General features: G+C 46.6%; 1 protein-coding gene across 5 annotated transcripts in view; it reads right to left on the bottom strand.

Moving 5' to 3' along the window:
• Positions 1 to 8760: 8760 nt before the first annotated feature.
• The window catches only part of C6 (complement C6), a 53164-nt gene continuing 49160 nt past the window's right edge, over positions 8761 to 12764 (bottom strand). For all 5 annotated transcript variants that reach the window (XM_090037997.1, XM_090037996.1, XM_090037994.1 and 2 more), the window contains 2 exons: positions 12247 to 12488; positions 8761 to 9467 (listed from right to left, as the gene is read on the bottom strand). In XM_090037997.1, the coding sequence (XP_089894123.1) occupies positions 9292 to 9467; positions 12247 to 12488 (418 nt within the window). In that variant the 3' untranslated portion in view covers positions 8761 to 9291. The remainder of the gene's footprint in view (positions 9468 to 12246; positions 12489 to 12764) is intronic.

Consider the following 12764-nt stretch of genomic DNA (forward strand, 5'->3'; position numbering starts at 1 on the left):
AAAGAAGGAATTTGGCTTGGGAGAAAAGGGAAATGATCAATAGCACAAGTAACCTCTTCCTAAGAATAAAAAGGTACCAGCTGCTGGAAAATTCCAGTTACAGATAATCATATATGGCAAGTAGAAATAGGCTTATTAATATGCATTGTGGGGAAGAGCTTATGCTAAAGTATTAATGAAAACGCAGTAACAATAAGTTATATAAGGACAAGAATTGGAACCCCTCCTTGGAACACTCCTGAAGAAAGCCTGACGAGATCCTGTCTCTGATCCAAGATCATGTCTTGACATCAGATGTAGGAACCAGGAGCCCTGGACAAGACTTCATGGCCTGATCAACCAGTGAAGTTGTGTTTGCAACATTATAGGGTGGTGATCATCTGCTTTGACTAGCTACAAAACTTAAACTTTTAACTGCTAATACTGCTTCAGTTTTAATTAGAATTATATTTGTTAGGGTTCAATAAACCCTTGCTTTTAGTTTAGGACAACCATGGCTTATTCTCCTTGCCTGGTATAAGACCCATTATAGTGTCATAGGGACTCAGCAAGACAGAGCCTAATCTTCAGCTGACTCACATGCCTTTTCTGCTTAACTAAACTCATGCCCTAGCTGCTGCTGAAGACTGGTCTCCATGAGTAGATCTATGGTTTTGAAGAGAGTCTAATGGTCTCCAAGACTGTGAAATAGAAGAAGAGAAACTAAAAACAGTTACCAGACAGCAAAATTACTCTGTGAAAGGTTAGCTTGATTAGTGGAACATCAAGACAATTAAAAAGGAGAGGCAGTAGTTAAAACCTCTGGAGCAAAGAACAAGAAGCCATTAAGTCAACTGACTCCTTCAGCTGCCTAAATAGTAATGCCACTTGTCCTGCACCATGAAGCAGAACTCAAAGTAGGTTGCTCCTATCCTGGGCATAGAATCAGCTTCTCCACTTAATACATGTGTCTCAATCTGGGGAGGGGGGAACTGATTTTTTGGGGAAAGGCACTTATTGTATGTAAAGATACAGTGTATGTTAATGGCCTCTTAGCTTGCAAGTTCATTTGAAGACAGAAATGTGAGAGTCATCAACACAGACAGCTCAACAAAACCTTCTGCCTGTGTAGAACAGTCATTACAAAGAGAAAGAAGATACTGTTTTATAGTTTCCTGCTAGAAAAACTGTTTTAGTTGAATCTGTTGAGAAATGGTACCCTTGCTTGGAGCAATGTGCACCACTGGTTGCCTTATAGTAAAAAAATTAAAATAAAAAATGATAAGTATGCAGATCCTTGGAGCAAAAGTGGAAAGAATGATGCTGAGTTTTACTCATGACAGAAGATGACATGCTGCAAACCAAGGTGTCATTCTCTCACTCCAGAACCTGAGTTGCCATTTCTTAGTAGCAATCATGATTTACCTTAGCATTTCTGCCTTATGTGCAGACCCCGCAATCCCATTTCCTTCAGAACACTGACAGTGGTAATCAGAAATCTAGCTGCCTCCTTGAAATAGAAAATTTATTTAGCGCAAAAGTATTTAAGAGAAAACAATAAAATAGACAATACACACGTCTAGCATTGCCCTAGGGCCTACTATTCTCCTCATCTGAATGAGTTTCTTAAGTCTTTCTCTTCCACTGTCAATCTCCTCGCCTTAGGAAGCTTCTGTTAAAAATAAGTTCTTCTTCTTGAAGGTTCTTCTTGAAGAAGACTTGTAGTCTCCATTTAATCTCTGAGGGTGTTTATACATGTGCTCCAGGACTTGGGAGGAGAGAGGGTGCTCTAAAGCCCTTGGAGTGTTTTGTGTATCAGTATCCCCTTGCTGAAAAATGGCAGTGGGAGCACTTTAACTAAAGCTTGCTGAATGAGCTTTAGAAAAAGCACCCCCACCACCATTTTTCAGCATGATGATGCAAATACATGAGACACTGGAGTCTGCTGGAGCATGGTAATTACCTTGCCTGCAGGGAAGCTGTGCTGGGGCTGTGGGGGGACATGGCCAACCCAGGCTGAACTCGCTAGAGAGGGGTTTAATTCCCCCTCCCTGTGCCACAGGCAGGAACCTGAGCTGGGTCTGTCCGCAGTCCCCTATTGCTGATGCAGCAGGGCGGCACCATGGCCCCTGAGGCAGAGAGGGGCAGGGAGCAGAGTTAGTTTCCCCTCTAGCCCACTGGCAGCTGGATGGCTCCCTGCCTGGAATAGACCCCCGGCTGTCCCCTCCACCGGAGGCCAAAGAGAGGAGGAATAACACCATCCCCAACCCAGGGGCCCTGCCTGGCTGTGCCTCCTCCCCACCACTGCAGTGGAAGGGGGAAGGGCCCCTCCAGGGGGCAGCACTATAGGGGAGAACAAGCCCCTTCCCAGCGAGGGGCTGAGCCCTGGGCTCAGGCTGCATGTGGCAGCGCTGGGGTGCAGAGCAGGCTAGAGCCCTGCAAGCCCCTGCAGCCCCACAGTGCTCCACAAGCAGGTCTGCTGGCCCCACAGCGCAGCCCCAATGGGAAACCATGACGGGCCCCTGCCCATTGGTCACTCACCTCTCACTGCTCCAGCTACCAGGAGAGGAATGGGGCCCGGCCTCACCCCTGCCGCTCGTTCTGTGCTCAGACAACCCACTGAGGGAGTGTATTCAGCTGCTGGCCCTGAGACTTGCGCTCCTAAAGGAGTTACATTGCAGCCCCAGGGCTCCCAGCCAGTGGATGCCCTGCCTCTGTTATTTCCACCCCAAATTTCAGCTGTGGCCAGGCTGGGCAGACCCTCACTGCAATGCTAGTGGCCAGCAGCTGAATAAGCCCCCTCTTGCCAGGAGGGAGCTGGCTCCAAGCACAGAGCAGTGGCTGACAAGCTGGGCAGACCCTGCTGTGGTGCGAGTGGCTGATTAAGCCCCTTCCTGCTAGGAGGGTCTTGCCCCAAGCACAGAGGTTGCTCGCATTGTAGTGTGGTCGGCCCAACCCAGCCATTGCTGCTGCTCTGTGCTCCAGCCCAGCAGCGGCCAGGCTTGGCAAAAAGCACAAAACTGCAGCTGGGCTGACCCCACTGCGGTGCGAGTGACCTCTGTGCTTGGGGCAAGCCCGCTCCCAGCAGGAAGGGGCTTATTCTGTTGCTCGCACCACAGCAGGGTCTGCCCAGCCTGGCAGCTGCTGCTCTGTGCTCAGAGCTGGCTCCCTCCTGGCAAGATGGGGCTTATTCAGCCACTGGCTGGTGGCATTGCAGTGGGAGCCAGAAGCTGAATAAGCTCCTTCAGTGTCTTGCCCAAGCACAGCATGAGTGGTGGGGGCTGGACCCCACCCCTGCCAGGCAGCTGGTGCGGCAAGCAGTGAGTGCCCGATGGGCAGGAGTCTGTCACGGCTTCCTGGCGGGACTGCACTGTAGGGCCGGTATAGCTGTTGTGCACGGTGGTGCTTCAGGGGCTTGCAGGGCTCTGGCCTGCTCCACACCCTGGCACTGCCGTGCTCAGCCCAAGCCCACAGCTCACTCCCTCACCGGGAAGGGGCTTGCTCTCCCCAACAGTGTGACAGGGGCTGCTTCCCCCAGGAAGGGGCCTGCCCCCTCCTGCTGCAGTGGTGGGGAGGGGGCATGGCCAGGCAGGTCCTCTGGGTTGGGGGCAGGGACAGGGTTATTCCTCCTCCCTCTGGCCTCCGGTGGAGAGGACACCCAGAGGCATATTGCAGGCAGGAAGCCACCTGGCTGCCATTGGGTAGAGGGAAAACTAACTCTGCTCCCTGTCCTTCCCTGCCTCAGGGGCCATGGTGGACCCCTGCTTCACCAGCAATGGGGGACTGTGGGCAGACCTGGCTCAGGTCCCTGCCGGTGGCAAAGGAAGAGGGAATTAAACTCCTCTTTGGCCAGACCCCTGCTCCTGCCAGTCCCTGCTTAGGCTGGAGCAGAGCCCCACCCAGAGAGCAAGCCGGGATGCTGGAGGTCTCTGATTTAAGTCGAACCGGTTCTGGGACAGACAATGCATAAACCAGTTTGAGCCAAATCAGTTAAGTCTGATACTATATTCAACCAGATTTATCTCAAACTGGTTTTAGTCATTTTTGAAACTGGTTTATGTGCACTGAGTGTTTGTTCTGTTACAGGTTTAAACCAGTTTCTGATCACTTAAACCGGTTTATGTGTAATATCTGTCTCTGGCCTTATTGGGTTATTTCCTTGTTTGCTTTTCCCACGGCTCCCAATATCAGCTAGAGCAGAGTGGTCAAAGATACAGCCCACAGAGCTGGTTCACCTGGCCTTCAGGGCTCCCAGAGGAGCCAGAAATTTGGGGGCAGAGCAATCAGGGGTGGGGCCTGCTACCAAATTGGGGATACATCAGCAGCAAGGTGCAGGGGGAGGGAGCAGGGGCACAGCAAGTGATGGCTGCATTAACCTGTGCTCTGCCAACCACACACACCACCACCAGATCCAGCCCATGACAAGCCCTGTAGTCCAGATCTGGGGACGTGAGTGAATATAACATTCCTGAGTAGAGCAATATGATGTCAGATTAACGCAGCTAACTACCTCGCTAGAGCAAAATTGTCACACAGGAAACGTTCATAACTCAAAATACAGTAATTTCCCCTCACTAACTTGTTCCAAAACAAAACTGCTCTCCCTCACTATTTCTAGCATTATGAGCATATGAGTTTCACTTCTACCACACGATGTATTTACTGCAGCCATGCAGTTTGCTAATACATTACTACAATGAATTATGGAGTACTGCACCTGCCTACTGACCCAGTAATGTAAAATATTATTGATTTTTTTTCTGTGCTGTGCAAGGTAGGGTAGATTTGTCTCAATAGCAAAAAGAATGGATTCTGGTAATACAGAGTGATCTATGTTGGATTATTCTCAGACAGAAGTTTTAAGAAGAATGGGCTCCTTCAGGGCTTAGATTCTATTGTGTGTGTGCATGTTCCTTAGGGAAGTGTTATTATTTTATACAGTTTATGTTCTTTAAAGCCACTGGGTTGAATTCTGCCCTGACGTAAACAGACAAAATTATAGAACTGGAAATATTACAGAACTGGGAATATTTGCTTTCACTGATTTTTGTTACATTAACTACTTTGAAAAAATATATTAAAAATTAAATATGCTGAATTAAATTTTACCAAGAGGCTAGCAGCAGCATGGAGCAGAAAAGACTGTGTGGGAGCAGAGTGATAATTTAATTTAACTCTGTGATCAACTTCTAGTGGGGTAAATTCATATTTTTACATTTTGCTACAGGTAGCATTATACTAAAAAACTATCAATAGCTGTGTCCAGACAAGTGAGCACATATCTGTTGCAGCATCTCAAAGCAGTTTGATATGCCACAAGAGGCATTCTGGGAATGAAAAAATGTTCCCCACAGTGCAATTCCACTGGAAGCCTCTGAGAAGATTCATGGAATCAAAGAAAATTAGGGTTGGAAAGGACCTCAGGAGGTCATTTAGTCCAACCCCCTGTTCAAAGCAGAACCATCCTCAACATATTAGGTGCTTGATGACTACCTGGCTGGACTCATTTGAATCCAGTCTTTTTCTCCCGCCCAGTTGGGGGGTCGGGCTTGAAGATCTACAAGGTCCCTTCCGACCCGACTTCTATGATTCTATGATATTTGCAGTGCAGATTCTAAATGTGATACCAGGAAATCCTGGTGTATATATATATATATATTAAAAAAAACCATGCGCAAAAAAAGCGGCACAGGGCGTGTTCCTATAGCATGCCCTGAGGCAGCCAGAGGCTGGGTCCTCCAGAGAGACACTCAAGCACCCAGCCAGAGTGCATGCCTCTGCTACTTCAGTATTCTGCTTCAGTGTACTGGGGCAAACAGGAGCAGGGCAAGGCTGGCAGCAGTTGATTGGGCCCAGGCTCTGTCCCATGTAAGTAGGGATGGGGCGGGGGGGACTGTGGGCGGAGGGGACTGTGTGGGGATGAGGAGACTGTGGGTGTGGGGGGACTATGTGGGAGGCATGGGCCCCCTTCCTGCCCCCCGGCAAACTGCACAGCCTCCCTTGCCCCTCCCCCCGCAGCAGCAGCAGCTATCAGGGCACTTATGGCCTACTGCTAGTAGAGCCCCCTGACAGCACATGGCACCACTTGAGACCTAGGGGCTCCACATGGTGCACAGTGCTGGCCTGGCCCACTGGCATGCATCCTTGGGCAGAATCAGGCTGGCTCTTGCTGCCTCCTGGGACTCCTGGCACCACACACAAGAGCCATGCACCAGCAGGCTATGCTGGGTCCTGCCTCCACATGCCCCACATGCCGTCAGGCTGGGCTGGCTCCATGGAGGCAGGATCTGGCTCAGCCCAAGGGTTCATGGCTCTAGCATGTGGTGCTGGGAACTTGGATGACAGTAAGAACTGGCCTGGTTCTGTTTAAGGATGCATGCCAGATGGCTGGGCAACACTGTGTGTGTCTGCCAGGAGCTGCTGCTGCTGCTGCTGCTGCGGGAGGGTGGGGGGGCAGAGTAGGAGGCTGTGTGCCATGCAGGGTGACAGGCAGGTGGGGACCCACCCCTCCCATATAGTTCCGCCACACAGACCCGACCACCCCACAAACCCTACACCTACCCCTACACCCACCCACAACCCCCCACAGCCTTTCCCACAAACCCCCCACCCACCCTGCACACCCCTTTCCCCCCAAACCCTCACAAATCTCACACCTTGTGTGCCCAGCTGCCAGACATGATGAGACCTGCTGGTAGGAGCTGCAGCTTCAGGGGCAACTGCCACACTACAGCTCTTCCCTGTGCCCACACCTGTATCAAAGTGTATAGCTATTTAGAATTCACTGTATTATGATGATAGAGGCACTGTAAGGCAACCAAATTGCTTTAAAATTGTAAATATCAGTTAAACATTGCCCAACTGATCTCTCTATATAGAATGGCATTTCATTTTAATCATGGAAGGACGTAGATTTGGGGTATTTTAATGAGAGAATTTGGAGGTTTTAATTAGAGAATTTGCAATTTTTAAACATGGAATACCAGGATCCCTGCTAGTGAGGCAAGTGGTGGGACCCAGGCAGAGGAGCCTGCCCAGGGCCAGCACCAGGGACCCAGCTGGAGGGCAGATGAGGTGGCTGACCTCCCGCCATTTGGGCCCAGTAGGACACACTTCGATATTTCAAAGTGGGCCACCTCAATGGGCACATCTTCTGGGCGATAGCTGCTCAGATGGCAGAGCAGGAGCACCAGAAGACATGACAGCAGTGCTACATGAAGGCCAGCTGTGCAACCACAGCCCACTAGCAGCTGGCCCAGAGGTGCAGGAGGCTCTGATGCAGTGCCCATACTGCTGTCCCCATCTAGGTCTGGCAGGTGTGCAGCCATGAGGCTGTAGGTCCAAGGGGGCTGGATGTTGTTGCAGGTGGCACCAGTTCACAGCCAGACAGCAGCCCCCACTGCCAGACTGATGCAATGGGTAGAGGGTGCAGGGGCCACTCTAGGTTAGTGCTGCTTCAGCAATCTGGCTGGCACAAGGGGTAGTGTCCCCAGATACCAAGTGGCTGGGCTTCAGAAGCTCCCTGAGCTTTTTGCCAAGGCAGCTTTTTAAATGGGGCCAGCACAAATGCTAGCCCCAGCCTCTAACTCCCCATGTTTGAAGATCTGGGAGGAGCTGGGCAGGACCAGTTTGTCCCAAGCAGCACAACTTGCCTTACACCAAAGTGCGTATTCACAAGCATGGAGGTTTGGTTCCCCTTGCACCACTACTTGTCCCTAGGGAATGCCCATGGTGTGCGCACTTTGGCATGTGACAAGTTACCCCTGGTAGCATAGGGGAGGCTGGGGCCAGCACTGTGCTGAGTGCAGCAGCCTTACCTGAGGTCCTGGGGGCCTCCTGAGGCTGCAGCTATGGCAATTCTGCAACCACTTTTTTTCCCTTCAGGTCTTTTTTACTCCATTTCCCAAAAAAACCCACAGAAAAAAAATGGAGCAGCATACACACAAGCAGTGGGCTGTGCAACGCTTCAGTCCCTGATTCAATTTGGTGGAGATTTGGTCTGATTCAGTGGCCAAATCTCTGAATCCGAATCAAATCAGAGGACCCTTTAATCACTCTGAATTGAATCGGGAATATCTGGCAATTCAGACATAGACACAGCTGTGTCTTTTCTACATACCTCTAGGTAGCAGGCAGCTTGTGATGCTGGGATGTGTGGAGTCTCCCACAGAAGCATGGGCGGCTCCCCAGCATGCTCGGCAGCAGACCCAGAAGTGGGCCAGAAGCACTTCTGGTCCACTTGCAGGTCCGCTGGGGAGCGCACTGGGGCCCCCCACCCTGCTCGGCAGGCAGTGCCTCCTGGGTCTGCCTCCCAACCAATCGAATACTTCTGGTCCGCTTCTGTATTTGCTGCCAAGCATGTGGAAGGTCCCCCCACACTCCTGTGGGATGCTCCATGAGCCCCAGCATCGCAATGTTCACAAGCCAGACCTGATATGGCAAGGTATGTAGAAAAAACATTTAAAGCTGTGTCTATGTCTGAATTGCTGATTCTCCGAACTGGCATTGAATCTTCAGATTCAGATTCAGCTGAATCAAATCAGGAACAGTGATTTGAACCACTGTCCCTGATTTGTGCCGAATCCGAATTGAATAGGGCCCACTTCGCACACCCCTAACAGGCAGCATTCCCTTGCAGCATGGAGAGCATCTGAATATACAGTATGTGGCATCACAGAAGTGTTTGCGGCACCACATACCACATGGATGTGCTCTTATGGATGCAGCCAATGTGTTTATATTATTAGGTCCTTGAACAATCGATATTATTAGGACTCAATATTCTTATACTATTAGTCTTTATTCACATAAAGACAAAAAACATTCAGGGTAATATGCATGATTCCTACATGTTCGGAGTTCGATACTGTAACATTGTTAAAAATCTTGACCATAATATTGTCAAAGGTCATATCCATGGAATAGTTATGCAAGCACTGTAGTTTGGACATGAGACACCTTCTTCGAACCACTTCCTTCATCATTGCAGACCATTGTAATAGGTTTGTGTGTATCTATCTTCTTCCTTGCTCAGCGTCATGAACCCCCTCTCTCCCCTTCCCCCACCCCCAGGTTTAGTTGGCTAACATTGTATTTTATGTAACCTAGTTGCATTCCCCTCCTCACCCCCATTCCTCTAATGTTAGTCCCTTGCTGGGGCAATATGTATTTCCCTACCGGCTTTGTCATCTTTTTTGGATTCACAATCCTAAATATTTACTAATAAAAGTCAATTTGCTTGGCAGTTTCAGTGAGGGTTGCAGGATTAGAAACTTCCAAGCATTCATTAGGTTATTTGTCTCCTCCAACATGTTAATCCACACATTTCCCAGGATATAATATTTGTATCTTCATTTTAGCACACAACATTGCTCCCAGTGTACAGAGGTTGGATGTCTTCTTTCTGCGTGCAGATCCCATTCTGACACAATAAGGCTGGTTCTCACCCCTTACACACTGGTATGGCATGAGGCAGAGGCACCGTGACTCTGTGAATGAAAAGGTTTAGAAGTGATTTGAAAATTAGTTTTGTAAAAGTATGTACCTCAGTTCTCTTTACTGGGTTACATGGCAGCTCACTGGTATTAGACAGCTAAGAAAAAGATGTTTGTTACAAAAATATAGCTATATCCTAACACAACATATTCTGCTGTCTCTAGCATCAGTGATACTATTGATAGAAGAATACTAAAAGGGGAAGTATTTTGAGAGGTAGTGTTGAAAGGCTATAGGGTACTCATGTTCAGCCCAGTAAATACAAATAAGGTACATAGTAGTGGTTTGAATGATTTTGATTTTGTTTTTGTTACTGTAAAAAGTCATAGTTAACTAGGAAGAATAGTCAATAGCAGTGAGAAAGTAGTAAGTAAAATATTAAAAAAGATGGAGGGTAGTTTTGAGCTGGGTTTTGGACTCATAAAGCATTGAGCTGAAAAGGTTGTTAAGCAATACCTCTATATACTTTCAAATTGAGGGGCACTTTTTAAAGGAACGCTCTCAGAGCTGTGTACAGGTGTGCATATGTGCATACACGCGCACACACACCTAACCCTTCCCCCCCCCACAAACACACACACATACACACACACAGAGCCATGGAAGAATGTGGCTGCTATCCATCTTTTTTTGGCAGAACTACTTTGTGCACTGTAAGCCAAAATGTATTTCACAAATTTACAGGAAAACCTACTGCTGTTATCACTCTGTTATGGAGTAAATAGGAAAGTTGCACAATGAGTGTTGACATATTCAGAAATATTTCACAAGCAGAAAATCCTGTATATTCACTGATGCTAGCAAACAAACACATTTTCACAAAAGTTAGACAAATATTTTAAGCATAATATCCCTCAGAGTAGAACAACAACAGTGACATGAATAAATCATGGTACAGGCAGTCCTCAACTTACAATGTTTCGAGTTACAATGTTTCACACTTACAACGTTTATAATTGACACCCTGTTTCAACTTTATGACTTCATTTTCAACTTTGCAATGCTTGATCCGATTCGATGCCGTGCCAATGAACAAATTCACTGTGTCACTCATCTTCTTGGAGAATATCTGTCCAAACTTCCTCAGACACTTTCTTTAAGAAAGCAGACAAGACTCCAGAAAAACCTGCAGCCAAGACTCCTGAGAAGACTCCAGCCAACAACCCTTCAAAAAGTCCAACCAGGAGCCCTTCAAAAAGTCCAGCAAAGTCACCTCAAAGGAGTCCTTGCAAATCAATATGATTGCTATATACAATATAAATACATTAATGTAGCTATATTACTCATCTATAATTGATCGAGTACAAAATTCTGGGGTATTTTTGGTGAAAATAGGGTATCTGGCCTTGGTTCAGGAACCAATCCCCCATTTATAACATTTGTTTCTTATGAGAAAATTGGTTCCGAGTTACAACGTTTCGACTTAAGACGCAGTTTTCAGGAACCAATTGTGTCATAAGTCTGAGGACTGCCTATATAGCCTTAATATATTGTACTTGGCAGGTCTATAAATTAACTTGGTAGGTCTGAAAGAAAACAACAACACCTGGATATATTTATGCCGCTTATCTAGAGTGAATATACTATTTGCAGAGAAAATTTTAGCAAAATGTGGAAGGCTTAGTTTTCTAGTTGCCTAAACCAGTATCAGGCAGTCATAATGTAAGCATCATAATTGACATAGAGTTTAAGGAAAAGAACTTAAGGTGGCAAAAATCACAGGGTGCCTCTAATCTCATAGCATTTTCTCTCCAGTTTTACAGATTTCATCAGCATAGATATGCTACACTTAGAATGCTTTTTTTGAACCTGAACTCTGAGGTTTTGTACTGTTTCTGTTACCAAGGAGTTTTTAAATAGACAGAGTTATCTGAATAGAGGAAGGTGGGACATGAAATCCTAGGAGAGAGCATATATAATTTGTCAAAGACCATAATTCATGGAATATTAATGTATTTATGCCACTTCTGTTTTAAGATACGGAATTAAAAATACACCAGCACTATCCTTAAATATTTCAGCTATAATTATAAGCACACAAGTATCATACTGTCTTCACAAAATCACAACCCTCGTTAAACAACACTCCTCAAATGATGCTGGAACATCAGCTCACTGTCATCCAGTGCTAATGTTCATTCCCAGAAGACTGCTTCTCCTAAGAATAGTAATTCCCAAATGAACTCTACACAACTCAGGTTACATACAAAAAATACTTGCTCACAAGGCTCAGTATTCTGAAGGGTGAAGGGCTACCAACCAACTGGCAAATTATGTGAAACTTTATAATGAATATTCATACAGGGCATGTCTACACGTGCATTTAAGCTGACTTAAATTTACTGGAATAGCAGGAATAGGTTGGTGTCTACACATGCAGGCATTAAAGCACATTAATACTGTGTGTGGTCTGACTTGAGATTAAAGTTAGTCCCAAGTCATTCGACACATACAGTGTTACTGTGCAGTAAGGCGTCTACACATGCATTACTGTGCAGTAACTAATCAGACGTAAATTTAATACCTCCATGATGCAGGTATCAAATTTACACACAAATCAGCATAAGTTGCTATATTTATTGTGCAGTACGGACATGCAGGTGTAGACACATACCTGTATAGTGCAGTAATTTCAGTTACTGCGCAGTAAATATACATGTGTAGATGTGCCCACAGTGTTTGTAAAGTTCAATCCCTGTCCAAAGAAGTAATCATTAAAATCTGTCTTGAAAGTATATGGTCTAGGTAAGTCACAGCATTTTTATGTCTTACCTGTACACATTTCCCAGTCATAACATGTGTCATATCCACAGTGGTCTTTCTTTATGCTGCTGGTAGAAAGGTTTACCCTTTCTGTGGCCCACTTTGGGTCAATACTATCATCGCAGGGGCCCAAATGCAGGAAATGGAACCGTTGTTCACCCCGGCATCTTTCAGCTAAATACTCACAGCTGGGCTCTGTAAAGTTCTGTTTGGTATCTGCATTTAGTAGGCAAATATCTTCAGAGTCGTGCCTGCCAGGAGGTAAAGTTAAAAAAGTTAAAACTGAAGAACGAAGAACACCTCAATCTTCACCCCAGATGATAGGTAATTTTGTCTTAGACTTCCTTGCTTAATATAATCTCTCTCAGGAGTTCTAGATGCCTGTCAAATATCTGTTATTCTCTCTGTAGCTATTGAAAAAGCAGTCCTTGAGTTTGATTCACTACACTGATTTTTTTATATTGGTGTATCCTACTGATGAACTAGACCCATCATCAGTACTGCAGAATTCAAGACTTAGACAATCC

Source organism: Crocodylus siamensis, chromosome 3 (assembly GCF_052110815.1).
Source record: "Crocodylus siamensis isolate JL-2025a chromosome 3, ASM5211081v1, whole genome shotgun sequence".
In the NCBI taxonomy this organism is placed as follows: Eukaryota; Metazoa; Chordata; order Crocodylia; family Crocodylidae; genus Crocodylus; species Crocodylus siamensis.